Here is a 23,628-nt window from a genome sequence, read left to right on the forward strand (position 1 = left end):
AATATATTTGATAAATAAGGACAAAGATAAGGCTTACCAGAGAAAAAAGGGAAAATACTTAATAAAAGGCCTTTATAAATGGTTTGGACAAAAAGCCTGGATGAGAGGCTAAGCATTAAATTCCAACAACCATGGAACCATGGCTATAAAGTATTCATTCTAACAGAAATGGTTTAATTACAGTTCAGACTCAATACAGAAACACGACTTGAGTCTCAAATGACATTTAATACATAAGTCCTTGAAGAGTTAAATAAAGTAATGATAGCAGACAGTTATCATTTAATCCCAAACAAGTGAAATTTAACTTTCAGTCCACCTGTTTGGGAACCGCTGTGATGAAGACAAATGATTGCTGACCCTCTGCTCTGACAATCATCCACACAAATAGGTTTGTGGGTCCACACACCCCCAAGAAGCAAAATCAAGGTTAAAGGTAAACAACCCACATCCTTATAAATTAGATTAATTACTAAGTACTGAATACTTAAATTCTGAACATTAGCGGTTGGTGTGGAAAAGGTGTATAGTTAGATTGGCAGAAGCAACATATATTCAGAATTTAAAGTGAATGCTAACTGCAGGTTGTGCAGTAACGGTATTGTACAGTCAGTGCTGTTTCACCCACTGCTTGCTAGTTGGCCACACAATGTAAGAGTAATACGGAAGTTAACCTACAATTGTCATACAGGATTTGTAGCTAGCTGTAGATAGTGCCATGAAATGTGTGTAACCTCTGGTTAATTTGCTAGAATAAGCTCTTTAACCTATTGCAATTTAACTGAATGTTCCTGTTATTGTTTGGCTTTTAAGTTCAAGTTCACAATTATGGCTGTGTTGTGCAGTTATTAACAAACAGCTTACTTAAAAGAATATCTAGTGTTAAAATGGGCACAAGGTAATCCTATGGATGCATAAAATAATAAATGTATTTTTTTGTTGTCACTGTCACTGTTTTTTTTTTTAAAGTAAAACTTCTTTAATATGTGTATCTTTAGGACAAGTGGGCATCATATCAGTGGAATAGCCCACTCCAAGCTGTGGTATTGTATTAAAATTAAACACTTGGGGTGGTTAAGGACCTCTTGTCTCTGCCAGTTGTGCTTTATTTCATTACAATACCACAGATTCTTTTAGGTCATTCTTTACCTAAGACACATTTCTGTGGTTATTGTTAGTTGCAAGCTCTGTGAATAATGTTTTGTGTGGTGTTGTTTTTGTGTTTGTTGGTTAAAAAATGAGTGTCTCTGTTATCACTAAATGAGATTGCTACTGTGTATGGTGCAGTACTACATTTTACAAAGCTGCAAGCCAACTGTGTGAATACTCTCAGGGCTCAAGCACACCAAGCGTGTAATGTCAAATACTGCAGCCGCCTTTAAGAGCCAAGTTTGACAGCTAACCAGCCCTTTGTGTGACTTCCCTGTTTTACTTTTCTTACAAAAGCAGAGAGGGCTATAATTGGCCATGCCTACAAAGTTGTAAGTTAGTCATTACTACCAGGCCCTCTCCTATACACAGTTTACTTCCTTCCCCTTCTTGACTAATTGAGCTGACATGAAGACCTGAGTTTGAAGGAGCACAATTTGCAGAGCCGGCCCAGCAGTTAGGAAGATGACAGAGTGCTTGTGTGTGACAGGCTGTTACCCAGACCGGCTCCAAGGGAGTGACTTAATGGTGCCTTTTCAAAACTAGCTAGTTGGTCCCTAGATCAAAGCAGGATTATTAAACCAGGCAATAGTCTGTATTGATTAAACCATAGTGGAGGTTTTTTTTTTTTTTTTTTTGGAATTTGAATTTGAAATGCTTTCATGTTTTTAGCATGGCCATCTCATATAGCCTGTCTTTGCAGTGTTTTACCTACTTATTGTAATCCGAGGTTTTTATTAAAACAAGATTCTGTATTTACTTTATTTTGTGAATATGTCTATGTTTTCCGGAGAAGTGCCAGTACTGGAATTGCCACACATTAGTTAAGGTCTCCTTTGCTCTGGCATTAGTTGCAGCCCTGCAACTTCTAAATATTTATCACTTATTAAAATCATAAACCACACTGTCAACTCCTTTTGAGTGGCAGGTTAATCAAAATGGGTTATGTGTTCCAAGGGGCTTAGCTTCAGTGACTTGACGTGCTGGATTTTAAGGCTCCTGGTCAACACAATGTTTCATATTCATGGAAGGAAAAATGAACTCATTAAAATGCAGTTGTTACCGTCATCTAAACCTAGAAGATACACCTTGTGAATTCACATTTTTGTACAGACTGAATGCTTTAGCCACTTCTTTACCAGACAAAAGCAGCTAAACAAAAAAAGGATTTTCATTTGTTCACAGGACAGAAATCTCACTGTTGTCACACTGTGGTATTATCCAGCCAGCCTCTTCTGACCTCGCTGTTTGTCTCTCAAAGGAGAAGTAAAAAAGCTGCTGCCATAGAAACAACACAGTCCATCTTGATGTAATATCTGTAAACATGAAAATGGTCATGTTATAACTGATCTTCACACCTTGGGAGTACATGACTGATGCAAATGGATGTTAAACCAGTCCATCCCATGCATTTTTAAACAGCTACAACTGCAGATACTAAATTAATATGGTGCAGTACTAGGCTGTGGGTTCTCCATTTATCAACTTCTCCTTATAAAGGCATCCTGGCCGGCTCAGAATAGCTGCCATTCATCACTGCTCAGAAACACAATGGACATAATAAAGGGCCCTCTTGCTCTCTGACAAACAGATATCAAAGCCAACTGTTGTCATCTCACAAGCTTTACAGTCTGGCTTTGCTATCTCAAATCAATCTATCAAAGCCTGTCTGCCTAATGCATTTTATAAAGACAAAATATTTTGCATGGAATGAAAAATGATACACTTTGGCTAAATTAACTTCTGGGAAAGAACAAGTTATTCAATAAAGGTGTTTAATGAATGAATGAAATGAATGTTGTTACCTAGATTATGATACTAGTAAAAATAAATAAATAAATACATAAATTTACACTTTACATGGTTTGCTCCAGCTGTACTGTTGTGTGTAAATTTGTGAATAATACAGTGCAGTTAATTTTTCTGCAAATATGCTCATTCTAGGTTAAACTGTGAATAATACATGCTCTGTGTCAGTTTGATGTTTTGCATGCTTTTATCCTCGCTTTATGTGTTCATTTTAAAATGTTCTAGTGTTGCATCTTTCAAGGCCCCATTCATAAAACATTTGCCTCCATATCAAGTTTATACCTGTTTCTCCTGGAAACAAAAAAGTACAGTAAGATGCTGGAAGGCACCATGGCAACACAATCATTCCAGTTAGAGAGAACCAGATGGAATTTGTGACCTCTTTAGTTTTAGTTTACACAATGGTACATTTGATGCTTCCTCTCATAAAAGTATTGTAAACGTGACATGGTGGGCAGTGTTTTGTGAATATGATTGCATTTGTCCCTTGTAGTTAACAGCTATTTTAGTCTCCCTCCTTCTCTGTAGTGTTTGCTGTTCTCTTGCTGTCCGGTTATACGTTTACTGTAGCTGTGTTTGGTGTTAACAGAACATAGTTGCATCTTTGCGGGAGCCGTCCTGCACTAGGTGTTCGGTATGATGCCACCCCACTGGAAATTTGCCAGTTCTCTCCAGGTCATATGATTGTACAAATTCAGACATAACAATGAGAACGTGTCACCAAGGTCTCATCTAATATTTACTGACAAGATAAATGTCAACATCTTATGGAGGTAAAATCGCCTCAGTGTTGTAGGCAACGATCGTCAGCCAGCGTCTAAAATGGCTTTCATTCTCTTTGTATTCTGACAGTGATGACATCATACTCAGCAGGAAGGAATGTGGGGCCCATATTCAAGGAAATCATGAGCCAGTGCTGGATTTCAGCTTCTCTGTCTCTTAGCCTGTGCTGTCCCCTGTGTCATATTTTTTTTATCACCCTCTCTTTCTTCTCTCCCTCTCTCACTTTCCTTTTTCTCTAGATGCATTCTACATACTCTGGGTACTGACTTCACTATCTGTCCCTATAATTTTGTTGGTTGTCTATGTTACTTATCCACTAATGCAATAACATGACACTGTGTCATACCATGACACTTTCCTTACTTCTTTCACAGGTAGCCACCAACACAACTATAACCATCTGGGTCTTACTAGCCCAACACGTACACCTAAAAATGGTAAGGAAAAAATAGGGGTTTTATATTCACTTTGTAGTATTAATTCATGTTATTTTGTCACATAAACATTTCATATTGTAATTTGTCAAATGGTAAATATCTTACACATTACATGGCTTACGAAGGACAGTTAAGGGCATTACAATAGGATATTGTAGTTGAGGGGTCTTTGGGGATATCGGAAGATGGTAGAGGATACTGGGCAATGCAGTTTTGACCTACCAACAGTGCACTGCAATGAATTCGATCTACTTCAGACAATTAACTGTAGGGACTTTTTCAGACTTCTTCAAATATCTTTAGTAATGCCTGAGTTTATTTACTCAATATTCTTGTATACATGTGATTACTGGTCAGTTTGAATTCAGCTAATACCAATTTATGCTAATGCCATAGTAATTTTCGAAGTTGTGTTTTCTTAATTATTACAAAGGATACATATGCACATAATCTTTTTTTTTTTTTTCAAACAAAAGGTATGCACACTGTTTACTCCCAAAACCTTGCTGGTGCACACAGGACAGCATTTTGGTCAGGATCATCTTTGCACATACACACAAGAAGTTCTGAGAGCAACATCTTTCAAGCTCTTTTTTAAGTGTCAAAAGCATCATGGCATCATGTCACTGTTTACAAAGCAAGGTGTGTTGTTTTTTAGGCATAAAAGTCCATATTTTCTTCTTGGTTATTTCAGGTTAGGGTAATGAATACAACAATGGTCAACATACAGATGTTTTTCAACCTTTTGTTACCATTAAACCTTGTTTAGTAACATGGTTAGTTTTGAGTACCCTAAGTTCCTTTTTACTTAAGAGACACTGATGTTGTTGATGTATATTAGCAAATACATTTCTCGAGATGAGATCTTATATTTTATACTTTACTGATCCCTTGGTTCCCTTGCTTCCCCTAAAAATATGGGAAAGAATACAGATGGTTCATCAGTGTTGTCAGCCATTTTGCTTGATAGCTTTGATCAGTTTCTTTTCCATGGTTTAGTTAGACTTGCATAACTTCCTGCTGACCACATAAGGACTACAGGCATTAAGTGGTCAATGCACAAAAAACATCTCTTTTGAGTGTTATTGTGGTTACAGTAAAGGTCGGAAGTGACCAGAATTGACCTGCCTTGCCTTGCAGAATATTTTATTTTTAAAAATACGTAGCAATGCATCACTCCTCTGGGTAGCCAATGGTTTCACTCACACACACATCATCATGGGGACTGACATCATACACTGCAAGGTGGGCTGAAAAATATAGTTAAGTCAGGGATTAACCTTTGCCAAACTAAAAACAAAGCACTGAATGTTCTAGAAGCCGAGGTACAGGGATACACAAAAGCTGGATTAAATCCAGACCATAGAAAAGACGATCCAATAAACATTTACAGCCTCTGTTTTCATCTCAAGAACAGTAAATGGTTTCGATTAAGAAACAGTAAGACCCATTTTCTTGCAAGAAAATTAAAAAGTAACTTCATAAACTTTTTAAAGTCTATAGTAAAATGAAAAATTTATAATAAATAAGTGTGATAACCATATCAATTCAATTCAAACACATTACTGAAAAGCTCAATTACTGGTATTCTCCTTATTTGGTCTCAAATGTGATTTTTTTATTTGAAGTGAAGGTTTTGTTTAGTGTAAAATTATTGAATTGTCACACCTTAAACCAATGATACACTTTCCTTTCAGACCAATATGGGGTTTTCGCTGTCTATCATCATTTGTCTAATGAAAAACAATTGGCCTAAAGTCCATGAAGGTCACACTATTTCTGATCATTTTCTGCCATTTTCATGCTTGGCTAACATACTGAAGTGAAGTGCAGTAAAATGTTTTGTGCTGTCCTTTTAAGATAAATTGAACTTAGTTTTGGCCACACGGTTTATAGGAGAGGGCCTTTTTTAGTCATTTATACTTTTTGGCCACAGTTTATAGGAGCGGGCCTTTTTTAGTCACTTATACTGTAACTCATAAATTATGATACTTTGCCAATGACACATTTGGCAGTGTGTCTAAACTGATCTTAACTACTATTGTAAAGATACAGTATGGATTATAAATGAAACCTACTATCTCCATGTCATCCATAGCCAGGTCACTGTACTTGAAAGCGTAAAGAATTTTCTGTAATGTGAAATCCTACCCCTAGAAAAGCACCTGTAATTTAATTAATTAATTACAGAAAAGTAAATAGTCAATGTAATAACACATTGACTGAAACTGTCAACATCATAGGCTTTTATTGCTCCATAAATGGTCATCTACATATGAACTGTGAGGTCATGACAGCACACTTTCAGAATGGAAATTAATGTGTGAAGCATTTCAAAGTCAATGAAAGTAGGGAATCCATGGAGAGGCATCTACAGAATCCATTCAGAGAATCTATTTTAGCAGCTTATCAACTCAGCAGAATTAGCAGAGTTTGACTGAGAAAAAAATAAAAAACTTGAAATGGCAGTGTGGAATGTCTGTTGGAGATAAGCTTTGCTGTAGCTTGTGTTCCCTGTATGAAAGGACTAAACTTTCTCAATTAGTGGCTTCTATCCTGTAATCATGAAATAATTCAATTACAACACAGAGGGTAGACGGCTTCAGAGCTCAGCCCTTTTCATGTTCTACTGTGAGAGCCCAACAACAAAGTCTACTCCCAGGCTGTAGCCTTCTAGCACAGCAAAACACCACAGACATTATAGTGGTTCAGAACACGGGCAATCCAGCAAAACAGAGTTGCTTATAAATTGTGTGCCGCTCATAATGTTTCTATTTGAATATTGGCTCCAGTTTGTGATGGAACTGGAATTTGCATTGAGCAAGTTCATATTTTTTCACAAATAATGGATTTTATTCCAAAAAACATGTTTTTATTCAACTCCCTGTAACAAACTATGTGTAAATGTGATCCACCTGTTTTCTTGATGAAAAAAATATCTGTGAATGTGTGAACTATTTTAATTAGACGTGATTTTTTTTTTATGGAGAAAAAAAATATACGTAAAAAATATATGTGTAGCTTTTTAAATCAGTGGTATTAATACATATGGAGGAAATTGTGTTTGGTATTTTAAACTTTGTGCAGAACCACAATTATTGATTTAACAGCTATTCACATAAAATATAAAATGTTGAAAAGTATGGAATTGTGTGATTTCAGATTTTCAGTTTGGCATCATTGATGATGACTTTGAGAAAAAAGAAATGGTTGGTATACTTATACTACAGAACACTTTGTTACTGATCTTTTTTATACTCTTTTCACTTGGCTTCATTAGCCCACAGAACAGTGAGACATGGTAAGTAATACACATATACACCCTTGTACATGTGTATACTCCCTCCCCACCCAGTGAATTTTGACATTTTAGTGTGGGTTGTGATTTATCAGTAATATCGATCAAGGGCACCAGATTGAGGCATGGAATGACTTTATTTTCCTGTGTAGAATGAATGTGTCAGACACAGAGCGGGCAGCAATGCATAACTCACTCTCTCTCTCTTTCTCATTCACCTAATGCCTCACTATTGTCCCACATGGTCCTCAATGTTGTGTGTCCCCATCCTTTTTGCTGCGGTAGTCACCTAGCCCTATTTTTAAACCTGCCACCAAGTTTTGCGCTTCATCATATCCCTGGCACCACTCCTCCTCCGTCCTGCTGCAGCACGATGGACAGGCGTTCTGCGGGGTGAAACAGCGCCCCCCACTGGTGCCGTGTCTCATTGCTCCACTGCAGTCCTCAGCTACTGGTCACTGATGCATCAAGGACACAAACTGAAGCCAGCACCGGCACAATCCGATCACGATTACAGATTAAAATATCTCGGTGTGCAGAAGGCATGGTGAACTACTGTTACCCTGACATTCTTCAGTCTCTCCCTAAAGAGCATTGGCTGCACAATGTGACACCCTGATTCCCCAGGCACCGCTCCGCTCTGCAGTGAAATCAAGGCTGTTGATTGTACTCTGACTGCCGTGTGCTGGTGTTTTCTCTTTCCCTGCAGAGAGCGCACGGATGAACAGTATTCTTACCTCGCAGACAGAACCCTACGACCTATCTTTCTCCCGCTCCTTCCAGAGCCTCTCCCATCTGCCCCCATCCTACGAGTCAGCAGTCAAGTCTGACTTAAGTAAATACTCCTCTCTCAAGAGATTAAGTAGGTGAACCTTCATTACATTGCCCATGCTGTATGCTAACTGCTGTCTGGACGACCAGCACACAGAGAAAAGGTTAATACTGTGTTTTACATTGCATTCTGCACTGCCTCAATTGGCAAGTGCAGTGATGCAATGGTATAACTGTGAGTCCAATGGACATTGAACATCCTTTGAGTTAGTTGACAGGGTAATGCAGTGGGGGAACAGATCATATGAGATCCTTATTTTAATATTATCTGAAATCAGTATGATTTTGTGCTTCCAAAGTGGGCTTAGCTACGGATTCAACCCCCATCTCAATATATTTCCCCCACGACTGACTTGAAGTGGCATTCAATTTGCCGTTGTCTGTGTTCATGTCTATGAAGGACATCTATAAAGATATATCACCATCTGAACATTCCAGCATCCAGAGCTGAATTAGTATAAATGACTCATGTAAATTTTTGTTGTCTGGGTAAGTGCACAGTCAGTTTTTAAGTATATGAAGTCATGTTTTGGCATGAATAAACAGTGTTTTTTAAGCCTGTTCCCAGTGATACCATAATCTATTTTCGATGGCAACGACTGGACTTGTTTTGAAATGTTCAGATATCTACTGTATGTGCTGTGTTGTCAAGGTTTTTTTTTTAAAAAAAAAAAACTAAAGCATGATTAAAACTTAGTTCAACATTCTAAATTTAAGGGGGCAATTCAATCCAATTTGGATATTTATTATTGTGTTGTACAAGAGGTAGGAGTGAAATTATTTCTATGATTAACAAATGGGGACTGCAATGACAAAAAGCATTGATTTTTTTGTAGTAAAGGCAAAGCTAGAACTGCATATAGTTGGGTTTAATTGCACCCTTTACTCTCACAAAGCAAAGCAGGGAATGTGATAACTACCTGCGTGTCAATAAATTCATCTCTCCAAATATACACTGGCATAAATGTTTCAACATAGGTATATTTAGTAAAACAGTGTTAAAGACATCAAGACTGTGTCTTTGACAAAAGTTCTTGGCTGCAGTACTAATACTGTGTTCTAAACAAGCCTCATTATGCATTCTGTTTAGGTACATTCACATTTCCTGTATCCTGCTTTGTGAGATGTGAATAACATTTGTATTTGTTTTCATCCAGGGATTTTTTTCTTGCTTTTGAAAATTAAAAAAAAGGGGATCGCCATAAAATGGTAACTTTGTTTCATGTCTGCTCAAAATAGATACAGTAGCTCTGGACTGACGTGGTGGAATATGAATGAATGCAGGGTCATTCATCCACTGCACCCTTCATGGTGACGTTTCGTCATGTTTTTCGTTCTATAGAACCATATGAGTCATTAATATTCTTCAACAGCGTCCTCTGTGGGAAGGGATTTCACTTTACCTCGGGGAGGAGCAGCATGGTGATGAGAGCTGAAATGTTCACACAGCCTCTATTTTATTGCATACTTAGTACAAAATCAGGCTTGTCTTGCTCAGTGAATTAATGCGATTTATGTAGGAATCTGCTGTGTAATATAGTTTCAACTCGAGAGATTCCAGAGTGAAAAACACAAGCGCTGTATTTGCTGAGGGCGAGCTGAAAGCAAGCCGCCGCTGGCCACAGACTGTGATGAAGGCCCAGAATCGGCAGCTCCTCACATCATCTCCCACCTCCACCCTCCGCACTGACCAGCCAACACGTGTCCAGCTGGGGAGGGACTGACTATTTCTGGCACCGGATACTCGTAAAGTCTCCTTAGGCTCCATCGTCAAAACAGCCCAGAATTGCTTCTAAAGCGAATCATTTGTTGTCGCAAATAGCCAAGGGGCTTAGCCGCTTCTTCTTCAACTCCAGTTGTGTTTTGGCTCCTTTGATAGATCCGGTTGGATTGTGCTGGGGGGAGAAAAAAGCAGCTTAAATTTCATTCAAAGATGGTACCGAATGTCTTTCTCTTTGAGAAAACCCAAGAGACAAGCACTTTGATGTATAGATTACAGATTTAATTAGTGAGATTTAGTCATCATATCTATCAAGATATATATTTATATATGTACTATATATACCTTTTGAGCTATGATATAAAAATAAATTAATCAGTTTGGTAGTAGGTAGTGAGAAATGATGTATTGCTGTGCTCTCGTCATACCCATCTTCTGCTCTTCCTTAACTTAAATTTAACAATTTAACCTGAACAGTACAGTATGTGTGTATTCCCATGTGATTCTGTAGCATATATTAAATATTGGATATTAAGGTAACCATGGCTCCATTAATGAGACTGAGAAAGAATTATGCTTTATTCATGCTTCTTTTGCCTGTAATCACCATAAAACGGATTAGAATAATATCCTGAACAACAGTATGTGTGTTAATCCTCATGCTAAAAAAAGCAAAATAATATTTTGTGACATTTCATATCATAACCAGCCTTATCTAAATCCCCTTTAAAGACCACATTATAACAGATACTTCACAAGAATGGCTGTGTGTGATTACTACTCTGACTGGAATGTATTGAGTGTTGGGATCAATGCTTGACAAAGATGGATATACTGTGCAGTTGATGTTGTAATGTTGAGTGGAGGACTTTACTGAGTTATTTAAAAGTACCAGGTCTATGCTCTTGTAGATTTCTATGAACATCTGCCATTTATCTGTGATCAAGATTTTTTTTTTAAATGGGAGGTTGCAGGTTACATTATACTTTGCAATAGTGTAGTGAAACAGGGTTAACATGCAGTGAATACACTCAACTAAATATAATACATGGATTTAAAACACCCCAGTAAGTTTAAAGCATGAATTTAAAGAATCCCAAATATGAAAAAATAAATATGATTAAATATGATTATTAAACAGAGTGGCCAAAATACTAGTAAAATGCTACATGTGCATGAATAATTTTTGTGCAGCACTACACAATCAGTATTACATCTATCATCCATGTAATACTGTGGTTCCAGAATAAAACTGCAGAGATACTAGAAAACATATTGTATTCTGATCGAAAAGTCCTATGAAAGGATTTCATAAAAGCCAGACAAATCTTTCTACAGCTATAAACACATCTAGGAGGACTGTCAGTCAATAACCTCCTAACTAACCATCACCTCCTGGAAAATAATTATGATCAAACAAATGAAGTGTTTGTTGTGCTGGTGTGTGAAAAATCAGCACATTATCTGTGAAAACACCTTAGACAGACTTCAGCTGCAGCACTGTAAAATGCTTTCTGCTGTCTCCCTTGTCAGTCAGTCAAACACTGACTGATGAAAGAGTGTTTTTCACCAAAGTTTCTATTGCAGAGTATTCTCAATGCATTTCCTTTCTGAAATACTAAATAAGTTACTGGTATAAACATTTCAATTTGAAGATGGCAGTCAGCCACAGCCATTTAAGGGTTTGATGTGCTTGCCTGCATGGCCTGCATTCACCGAAGGAGCTGAAGTGCAGCTCACGCAGGTGTGTAATTACATTACCATCGCATCACGAATGCGCTGGCACCCCGAGTGTCACATAGACCAAACTGCTGGCTGCTGTGAGCAGCCACACAGCCGCTCTTGACTGAGCTGTTGAGCACCAGTTCCCTGATAGTCTCTTCACATCTCCAGCTCCATCACAGTGCTAGCATGTGTAATTTATGCGCTCTTTGCGCCACATAAGGCCACACGCCATGAGCTCATTAGCTGGTAGAACAGGTTTTATAACATCTACACAGTTATGTACAACGTAAATAGTATGTCGACTGAAACACTCAGCGTGAACATTCTTGTATCTTAACATTTTTTTCTTAAAGTATGATTTGTTAGTGGCGGTTCATTTCACATGTTATGTTAAAGCAGAGGTTTTGTTGTAATGTACATAATTGATGTCCCCTTATCTCCAGATACTTTTAACTTCTATGCTTCAGAATGGAAATTGTGTTGCATAACGAGTATACTTATAATTGTTAGCACAGTTTAGATCCCATGTAATGTCTCTGAACCAGCTCTTCCTGTCCCTCCCCTCAGCCGATAAGGAAGTAGATGAGTACTACACGCGGAAGCGGCACCTGCCTGACTTGGCGGCGCGGGGCACGCTCCCCTTGCACGTGATCAAGATGACACAGGAGCAGCAGGGCACGCAGCAACGACAACGGCCACGCCGTGTGCAGAGGGCCATGTCCCAGGACCGGGTGCTGTCCCCAGAAAGGGGTCCCGCGCACGACTACGGTGTGTCCTCCTACGGCATGTCCTCCTATGGGGGGCGCATCCTCTCCGATGAGCAGCTGCTGTCAGCCGAGCGTCTCCTCTCCCAGGAGCGCCTCCACTCGCAGGAGCGCCTCCTCTCCCAGGACCGCCTCCACTCCCAGGACCGTCTTCTCTCCCAGGACCGCCTCCACTCCCAGGACCGCCTTCTCTCCCAGGACCCCCTCCTGTCCCCAGACAAGATGATGTCGTTGAAACGCTCTGGCTTCCGTGACAAGTCCATGTCCAGGGCCCTGTCCCACACAGACGTGTTTGTGCCGACCACGCCCATCATGGACCGGTATAAGATGACAAAAATGCACTCTCATCCCAGTGCCTCAAACAATGCGCACAACACTTTAACTATGAACCAAACGGCCTCCAAGCGGCAGGCGTTCGCAGCACGACGGACCCACACTGTGGAGCAGCTGCACTACATCCCAGGACACCATCACCACTACCGCACAGCGAGCAAGACCGAGGTAACTGTTTAACCAGGAAGCAGAAGGCTTTCAGTATTAACCAACAGCAGCAAAGGCAGCAGAAAGCAGCAACTACAATACCAACAACTACAGGAGCTTAGTAGAGATCAGAACAATCCCAGCAACGACACATTGGCCACGATAGGGTGAAACACTTTTAAACTAACCAACAAAATTGGCATTTGTTTTCAGCACCAGCTTTCCAATTTATCCTGTGTTTGGATCCAGAAAATCATATATGTATAAGTGATTATACATATATGGATGTAGATGGATAAAGTATGTAAAAGGCTAAGCTAACAGTTTCTCTCAAAGAGAGTTGTACTTTAGTGTAACTTTTAAGGGCTTTGCACGTTGGCACATATGGAGGGATATCTCAGTTGTTAACAGTGTGAAAGAGGAACATACAGCAGAATATGGAAATTGGAGTGAAACTGTAATAACTTTATAAATATATACATACATATATATATATCTACTATTTGTACTTCCAGTCCTAGTTATAGCTTTAGAGATTCTTGAACTAAACTGGTGTTAGCACTTCTATCGGTGCCTCTCAAAAATGTTCCATTTCAATAATGAAGTGGCTTTGTGGGTTAAAAAGCACAATCAATTCAGAAATTCATTTTCTGTTTATTTTTAAATTTTGGTAATGGCTAGCACGTATCAGCTTATTGTTAAAACAATGGCAATTTCTTTGCGTAGATGATTGTAAATAGGCTATACTAGCAGCAGTAAATGGGAGACTCTGTACTGGTAGGCTTTTGTACTAAACTAAACTATTTATGTTGTGGAGTTACAGATATTGACCACAATTTCAGATTAGACAACCCACTGAACAAGTATGTGACTTAACAAATGAGTACAATAATGTATGTGTGTTAGTAAATGTTTGTAGAATGAGAAGTTGAATGAATGTGGTTGACCGACAATATACCACTGTTGATATCCGGCTTTAGACTGTGTCCCAGTGATTCACAAAACAGGTAACCATACTAGGCTTGTTGCAGTAGCTTCAAATAATACATCATTACTTCCTCAGTATAGCATCCTCTTGTATGTCCTATATTTGTGCTTGGCCAGGAAAAGCTGCTTTTTTACATATCAATAACTCTGTGTTGTATATAAAATACTGCATATGTCAAAATGGAATAATTATTGTTGTGTAATGGTTAAATTGTTACAGATGTCTTGACGTAACTGAAACAATCAACTGAGAAAATGTAATTCTAATGCTAGGCGAGAAAGGATTAAAACTGTGAATTGTTTGTCCAGATGTTTTAATTAAAGCAATGCCTTATACCATAAAATCCCAAACAATTAATACACTCAATACATTCTAATCATGCTTAGGTTATCTTTAGATCATCTTTCTCATTTTTAACGGAAACTGGCCTTGTATTCTCATTTTATTTTCCAATGTTTTCAATGATGGTTAAGAGTACCAGCAATAGATAGATAACACAAATGATATATACCTCAGATTTTGGGAAAGAGGTTTTTTCAAACAAAGCTATAGTATTTAATCAGATTGGGAAAAGCTGCTGTGCTGTTTTATTTTATTTGTTATATTTAGACTGGATTCACTTTCTGATAGATTGGCTTCAAGAATGAATTATTAGAACTATCCACATAATTATTAATGCAGACTAGAGAGACAACAGTATGTTCTGAGTTTTGGCCAAGGGATCTTTTCTTTTTCTTTTTTTTGTGAAGTCTGTTCCCCACAGAGGCCCAAAGATTGTACTAAACTAGCAGATGACTTTTATATTCTGTTAAATCTGAAGGTAGAAGCCAATGTTATAAATAACTGAGCTAAACATAATCCTGATCCATACTGTATGAATTTTGATTTTAGAGTTCAGTTTATAAATATTTTTGGCAAAATCCTTTTGTCCTTGTCCAGCATTACCCTGTTGGTTAATGCCGATGACAAACTGAGCCTTCTCACTGCAGTCAACAGCTTCATGCATTGCTCATTGTTGTGTAGGAGGGACTTTGCCAGTTTTGTGTTGTGTAGAGTGCCACCTCATGAAATGTAAAATACCAAACTGATGACATTTTTTTTAATCACCCAGTTTTAAAGCTGAGGGAACTGGAAGAGACTTTACTCCAAAACAAAAACATTAAATGTCAAATAAAGGGCTTATGTAATCTTACTAATAAAAGAGCCACCATCAATATTAATACTAACATTACATTATTATACCTACAGTATTATGCATACCTGCTTCCTTCTCAGATAATTTATTTACATTACCAAGAAAATCAGCAGAGAAAGAGGGTTCAACAGAAGTAAGTCTTCCTCAGCTCCTCTGACAGGACTCACACTTGCTGTTGAGATACCAATAATACTGCTTAGCTGTGTAATCACTGTGGAAATGAATGACACTCAAAGTACATAATTAAAAGTGTACGGTAAGCTTTGAAGGAAGTTTAGTTCTGTGGAACTCTCTCAAGGTTTCTCATTTTTCTATTGTATGGAGTCATGTCTTTAGAGCACAATTCTTATATAGGGGGAAGCGGTACTTGTATAAAATGCAGGAGTAGATTATCAGTTGTTGTAAGATGCTACTGACAACAAAAAAGATTGCATAAGCCGTTGAATATAGCATTCCAGTGTGCTACAGAAAGTACAGTGGGGCTATCTGCGATCTTGATGAGAAGTCTGCAACGGGGCTATATGTCCAGCATGGCTGTGTTTGATAGACACCATACTTTAATGGCCATAAACTTCACTCAATCCATGAACAGTTGTGTCTGATCACACATTGGGCCTCAAATCATGTTCTACCTTGCAATGACATCAAATTGATCTCATCAAAACTGAATCACTGATTGGGTTTATTGTCTTTATGGGTGCTTTCTTGTCTATCAGCTGGAACATTCCTATGTTGTCTATTGCAGTGATGGGATTGTTGAGCACTCGGTGTCACTGGGCTTTCAGAAATTCTCAGAAAGACATACACACACGGTGGGAGATCTCGCGCTGCATGTTCCGAGACAATTATTGCCAACAAGGACTTACGAGTTGCATTTCACGAGCAAGAGAGAGGATGCCATTTTTTAGAATTTAAATTACTATCAATCACATCTTGATTACATGATTGACTACCTTTAATATAAATATCATTTTTAACGGGAAAAAAAAAACATTTTGTGTCTCCTGTTTCTGGGATCATACGTCGCTGTGTATCCTGCTGGGTCAACATTTTATTTCCATGCCGTTTTGAAATTATTTGCTTTGTGGTAGCTGATTACCTTCAATTATTACATAATTAGAAATTTTGTAGTAAGTACTCACTGGCTGAAAAAGATACATATATAAATATATATCTATATATTACTGTAACACTTTATTCTTGGGACAGTAATTCCTTAAACGGGTACGGTGGTATTTTTGTGTTTAGATCCATTTATGGATATAATGTTTATGTTAGTATTAATGACAGAGTACCTTTGTATCTGTGCACAAACTATGGGTTACTCATTGAATAAGCTTCTAAACAAGCAGTATTTGACTGTTTCTCTGTACTTTTCTTGTTGTTCAAATTTACTTATGAAGCACATTCTGTATGTACTGTATACAACTATAATCAGATTAGTAAGTAAAGTTAGAGTCCAACAAACTTTTTTCCACTTTTCCCATTTATAATTATTTATGGATTAAAAATAAAACAAATAAACCCATTTCCACAGTAATTTGTTTCTCTGCAAAACTACCTATATCAGTTGTATGATACTTTATTTTGATTTTTTTTTAATTTATTTGAGTTTGTGTGTGATTGAACTTTAGACTTAAGAAGCCATGCATTCTTTAGCAAAACAGACATGACTAGCAATATGAACCAAGATCAGTATGTGGTGGAGGAATTTTGGTATGTGGTGGAGCAATGTGGTGTTAGAAAGTGAGTGAAGCTCTCACTTCACTATTATTTGGGGAGGGGAAAGGTGGTGATCACTGGAAATGTATGAACATCAAAAAACTACATGGAAAACAACAAAAAATCACCTTATGTAATATTCACAATTCCTACACTATTTGTAACTCAGTGGGCTATATCGAGCAGGCATCTGCATAAGAGAACTATAGTAGCTATCCATTTAAATTGTTAAGTGCTGTCATCATATTAAAGACTGATTTTACAATGACAGCCTTGTCTGTTTGTGGGCAGAAAAGGAAACTTACATTATGAGACCGATGCTGATCCCAGTAATGCACTCAGCATTTTGCATAAAAGGCCATTTTCAACATATAAGTACACTGAACATATTATCATTCATTTTTTTCATTTTCATGTAGTGTTGTTTCAAGTGACTGAGCATCTTGGAAAATCTATATTCAATGACACAGTTGCCATTGGTAAATGTGGCCAATAATCAATTTTCTTCTCAAGCTTCTCAACACTGTCCAAATGCTTAAGAGGAAACAAGGCCAGGTATTAGATTTAAATGCTCCTTTTATCTATCGCATTAAAGATATGCAAATAAGGAACACAGACATTTTTAGCTGGAGTTGCAGTCTTTGAGTGCAAATGCCAAAGTAATCCAAAAACCTCCAGGTGTACAGTTTTATGTATCACCAAACAATCTATGTTTCCATCAGGCTTAACTTCTCAAATAAACTTTTATGCATACACCCCTGTGTGTTTACCAGTTTTACATTAATGAATAAGTGGATATAGCAAGAAGACAGAATTTTTCTTACAAATGCTGGAATTAAGAAATGTAATCAATGTAATAATCAAAAGTAGATTACTTTTATTTAAGATATCATTATGAAAATAATATGCACAACTTGTGGCATTGTGAGATACATCTACAGTCTATGTGTATTCTCTCCCATGCAAGTTATTTTTCAGAAATATTAGAAATAGACCCTACATATATATCAAGAATACAGCATCTGCACTTCAGTGCTCTTCAGAATGATGTTGGACTTGTGTCAGGTAGGTCATTTCAGCTGAACACTGTGGAGAACATACTCAGGTACAGGTAATGTGTTCCTTATTGACATTAAGATTTTATATACACACAGCAAACCTTCAACTCATGATGGACTTTAGTAGATTCTCCCACAGTCACACAAACAGTTCACATGGGCTCATCTGTAAAACTGATGTTTGGCCTCTATTAAAAATCTGAAATAAATCAGGGATGCCGGCAATAGAACAGAATATATATATATAAATAATGTGTCATTGTTCATTAATGGATCATAGATATTACAACAAATTTTGCCTACTTCCCTTATTTAAGTCTAACTATTCAGATATTTTTAATATCAATAACTTGCAGCTAAAATGTTCAATTGAACTTTAGCATAGACTTTGAATTCTGGTGAGGATTCTGATTTTCTTGCAATGTTTCAGTATTGATATCTTCTTAACATAGGTGATTACCCAATATTATCCAACATTTTGTCCTTCCAGCGTGAAAGAGCATTTGTTTTGTCATGTCACGTGAGGTCTAAGTAAGTGGGTATGCATTCAATTCAGGTAAACACTTCTGAATGCTGAGCAACTGAAAACAATTTCTGTCATATTAGCCTTGTCCTAAGGATGTTTGACTATGCAGCATACAATGTAATGCAAACGCATACCCATTCACATTTCATCATGCAGCGAGCTAGATTGATCTAACACATTTACTGACAAATAATGGAAAATTAAAACAAGGCACTACTTTTGTTTGACACACAGATTAATGCCTACTGCTTTAATGCCAGGGAGTGCAATTTCAGACCTTCTTTAAATTCATTGAAGAGCAGGGGTGCAAACACATTTCTCACAACATGAAAACAAAGGCTTGCATTTGCATTCCTTCATAGACAAACATGGAAAATGGTTTTGGTTTCCAATTTGCAAGGATCCCTTCCCATCTGCATTTAGATGAGAATATGACATGGCAATTAAAGGGTAGGTATGGATGGAGAAAAAAAAACGTTCTAATGGCTCCAGCCACCTACATGGAAACGAATCAAAAGCTCCCACAGAGAGTGGCGAGATAAACCCCAGAACCCAGCCTTCCTATAACATTACCATCAGCATTCACATTCACAACTTCAAAAGCGGATGACTGCTTAACAACAGTACAGCTCCCGCATAATATATTCACAAAGGCACACAGGGTTGAGACAAGAGGCAGAGTGTGCAGCCTGTGTTGGGTCAATATGTTTCATGTGTTTTCCCTTCTGCCAAGGCATAATATTATAAATCAAAAATGAAGAGGCATTTGGGTAATTGTGGATGTATACAGTGAGAACATGTAGAATTCATCCTCTTCAAGGTTTTCGGTGTAATTTTATTGTCCTTTTTAACAATCCATATACGTACCACATCAGTGTCTTTTAGTCATCTGAGCAAAAAGGGAAATGATATCTGAAACATGACAAGTATGAAATGTGTACCTTGGCACCTACAGGAACATTGCAAATTTAGCAAATCTTTCTAGCATAGAAAATCAGATGGATTCAACTCTTGGACATTTGACAGGAACTTTTACTACTGCAAAATGTTATTTTTTGGTTTCAAGAAAAGGAATCAGGAGCTTTGATACTCATTATAATACAGTTTTCACTACAGTAGAGAAGGGGTCAACAAGAGAGGTCAACTTGACAAAATGGAAGAAAATACGATATTGGGGCCATGGTTACTCACCTGTCAAATCCTCTTTCTACTGCCACTCATGGAGAGAATACATGTAATTACAACACACTGTCCTTCAATCCAGCCACAGTGCTTGATTCTGGGCCTGTCCCTGCATGTTATATTAAACCTGGATTGTAGGCTTGTGTGTGTAACAGTGATGTTGCAGAGAAATAACTAATATCGTTGTCTAGCACGGGCTCTTAAAGGGTATCCAAGATCATTTCTGAATGTCTATCAATACTTTGCCTATGTAACATATCTATTTAATATTCAACAAAATTATCTAATAAATACAAATGCAACATGAGGACAGTGTGAATGTGAAACACTCTGTAGAAGACAGAATCGTAAAATTCTGGGTTGCATGTCCCACTCCTGGTTCAGTCCACAGCTCACAAAGGGTGTTTGATAAATCCTTCCAGTCCAACTTTATGTTTTCACTAAATTTTTAATGTTCCAGAGAACCATTCTAGTTGCCCTTTAAGGGATTATTAAATTAGTAGTGAGGAGGTGCAGACATTGCTCACATCTAGCCAGTGGATAACTTTGTGCTGCAAGTCGCTCTGGAAAAGAGTGTCTACTGAATGCATGTAATGTAAGGTAATGCATGCTGTACTGTTAGGGGTTTGTGCCATTTTGTTGTATTCTTGTTTCTGCAGAGCACTGTATATGATCTGGTGAAAAAGCAAGAAGAGAATTTTTACAAAGCACCATGAGTCATCTATAGCTCCTGGCTCCACACTGGCCAGCATACACATGCATCAAATCTTAAAGTTTTCAAAGTCTTTGCATCTAGGACTGTAGACAAAAGAAAAAATGGCAGCCATGCTTTCTTCTATATTAACTATGCTTACGGTATACGTGCCGCATTAACTCAAGCTCTTTCACTTTGGCAGCTCCTCAGGACCGACCTGTAACCTAGCAACCAATGGTCCACATAGAAATGATGAGAGTTGCCTTGTTTCCTATTCAGAGCATGAGCCTTGGGTGAGTTCTCTCCTGCCCCCGGCTCTATTCCCTCTGCACGTAGCTAGCAGCACACAATCCACCCTCTGAAAAAAATGAATTCTGAATGTGATGCTGGCCTTTTTACACTTTTAATTTGTAAACATAAAGCAACGAAATTCATGAAGGAGAAAACCACCACCGTGTCTCACAAGAGGAAAAGGCTTTTAGTGCACTGAATCACCATCTGGTTGGATATTAAGATAACAAATGTCAGCTCAGCTGGGTGTGGAATGGCTGTCCCCTGTGATGACATTAGTCTTGGTAAGGCTAAAGTTCATACATAAAAAGGTTAACCCTTCAGGACCCAGACCCACTTTGGGTCTAATGTTTCAGATCACTCTGATCAGAAGGCACACCTGTCAGTGCTCCGCCTCCTTAGCTGTTGTGTTTTTGTTTTTCCTTGCCCATGTGCTTTTGTTTTCCTTGTGTTTTAGTCCTGCCCCGCTCCCCGCCCGGTCTCCGCCCGCCTGATTGCCTGCACACCTGCTTCCCATTCCCTCGTCAGCCCTGCCCTATATCTTCCCTGCTTTTCCCTGTCCTGTTGCTAGTTCGTCACAGTGTTTTTCGCCTGTTTCGTCCCCGCCGTTTGCGTTTTGCTTCTGTCTGCCTGTTTCTCGTTTTTTGACCCTGCTCGTACCCAGACCTCGTTTTTGCCTGCCTCCTTGCCTCGTTCGGCTGATTGCCTGCCTGTCCGGTTCCCGACCTTGCCTGCTCCAGTTTCCTGATCCTTGTTCTGTCCACGGACTGCCTTCCTTATATATATATATATATATATATATATATATATATATATATATATATATATTATTTATTTTTTTTTTTTTGTGGGAAATGTATACAGAACTGGATCCCAACAGTAATTATGTAAAATTGATACCATATTTGGAGGACAAGAATACGGCTTTGTCATAGCATAGCTATTGTCTGTTTATGCATTTTACCATTCATACCTAGCTTTATTGTGCACTAAAACCTAGTAACTTGCATGGACAAATGAACAAGTGTTTACAGTTGTTACATCAGTATTAATGTAGTGTGGGGAAAAAACTCACTAGGGCAAAAAGAGGAAAAACAAATTTTCTGAAAAGAAAGCAGACATACAGTATTTCTACTTGTAAAAGACCAAGTCAATAATTTAAAAAAGACACCTAAGATACTGTAGATTTAATGTTGAAAAACTTTAATAGTATGTCTTCTATTAAAATTGCTCTGCCATAACAATGGATTTGGGTAACTACTTGGCGAAAACAGCTGTTACTCACCAAGGCACATAAACGATAATGGTTCTTTTTAAGGGCTAGTCCATACATATTTTTCAAACAGAAAGTGTTAGCTTTTGCTAAAGACTGACTGACAGTGGATTATTTCTAATAATTAATTACACTTGCTATGGCAGTTGAGTAACCCTGAATGGAATCCTAGGATTGCTGTCATCAGCATGTTTACATTAGAATATGCAAAAGGTGCAACTGAAGGTGCATTCTGATGCAATCTGTAATGATTACGCTGTACTAACAACATATGCATGCATTACCTGTGCTTTCATGTATTATATCGGCATATTTTGCAATTCTATATTGACTATGAGGTATATAAGAACATACTTTACTCTTACATGTGACATGTTAAACATATATGTTAAATATACATTAGAAACAACAGGAATTCTTGAATCTTTTGTTAAAAAAATTCTGCCCCTTTTTTGTCCTGATCTGCAGAGGTTCCCTGAATCAATAGTTGCCAGGAAACAATAAGGGCGTGTTGCTGTCATGAGGTCTTCAACGAGCAGCGCAGGGGAGCTTTCTCATTGATATCATACTCAAGGGCATAAAATTATTTATTGATAGCATTCATCACAGCATCAATGATGGGACAAACCCATAAACCATTTTGACCACTTAGTCAAAGATTAATTTTAAAAATTGCCAACAGCATAGCATTTCTGTGAACAAAAGACTATCTTGAGGTAATGTTTTGTTGTTTAACATGTTCTTTTTTTACACTAGATGAGTTAAGTTCTCTTTTTCGCATTGTAGCTGTATTCAAGGCACACAAATACGCAAGAACAAAAGCCACAAAACACTTTTTGCTGCCACTGGAGGATGCAATCAACAACGCGATGCTCTCAGATTGCATCCATTGCTATATTCCACATTTCCCCCTCATGTACTGGTCTTCCTGCTTACGTTTCTGTGTGCATTATTAGGTTTCCTCAATAACTGGATGAACGGGACTCAGGGGAACTATTACTTTTGTTCATGTTTCAGGGCTGAATACTGCTGAGGTTTCATAACTGAAATGGCAAAATGCAGAATGCAGCAGGCTTTTTCAGGCGATACAAGGGGAAGTTAACTATGCGCAATGCATGTACACTTGGGAGTGACAGAGAACACAGGAGTGACTCAAGTAAGGAAGGCTGTATTTTTCCATAGAGCTTGTGAGACCCGGGGGCGAGAGGAGATGAGGGGTCTACCAGAGCCCCTTTTAGGACATTGAGTGCTGACAATCAGGTAAAGGGAGATGAGAATAAGGCTGCAGGCTGAAAGAGGAGAGACTGCACCTGGTGAGGATGTGTAAGATAGGGAGGAAAAATGAGTCTAGCAAAAACATACCACAAACTGGGCCAGTTTTGAACATCAAATTTAATTTGAAGGAAAAAACAATTTACAAGAACAAAAATAAAGACTGCATACTTTTAATCACTGTGGATGGAATATAAAGGCTGCTTTATGTTATCAGCTTTCACTATTTCACTATGGAACATAATTGAAATAAAGATTTTCAGAAACAGATCAGTGGATGAATTTGATTTTAAAGAATCAAAAAACATAATTGATAAGATATACATATATAAAGTATATAAAGATAAAGTGCGTTTGAGCATAGCAATATCCTACCTGATAACTACTACAAAAGGTGTGCATACTTAGTGTAAAAATCCATTTCAGGTTCA

At 37.9% G+C, this 23,628-nt stretch overlaps 1 protein-coding gene across 5 annotated transcripts in view; it reads left to right on the top strand.

Annotated features, from left to right (window-relative positions):
* LOC118771829 (protein shisa-6) overlaps positions 1-13,209 on the top strand; it is an 83,752-nt gene extending 70,543 nt beyond the window's left edge. For 2 of the 5 annotated variants that reach the window (XM_036520042.1, XM_036520212.1), the window contains 3 exons: positions 4,116-4,178; positions 8,186-8,338; positions 12,320-13,209. In XM_036520042.1, coding sequence (XP_036375935.1) covers positions 4,116-4,178; positions 8,186-8,338; positions 12,320-13,029 — 926 coding nt within the window. In that variant the 3' untranslated portion in view covers positions 13,030-13,209. Of the gene's footprint in view, positions 1-4,115; positions 4,179-7,458; positions 7,480-8,185; positions 8,339-12,319 lie in introns of all 5 variants that reach the window. The other 3 variants (XM_036519958.1, XM_036520129.1, XM_036520292.1) reach the window with 3 other exon arrangements.
* The last annotated feature ends 10,419 nt before the right edge of the window (positions 13,210-23,628 follow it).

The sequence above is a fragment of the Megalops cyprinoides genome, chromosome 1, assembly GCF_013368585.1.
Source record: "Megalops cyprinoides isolate fMegCyp1 chromosome 1, fMegCyp1.pri, whole genome shotgun sequence".
In the NCBI taxonomy this organism is placed as follows: domain Eukaryota; kingdom Metazoa; phylum Chordata; class Actinopteri; order Elopiformes; family Megalopidae; genus Megalops; species Megalops cyprinoides.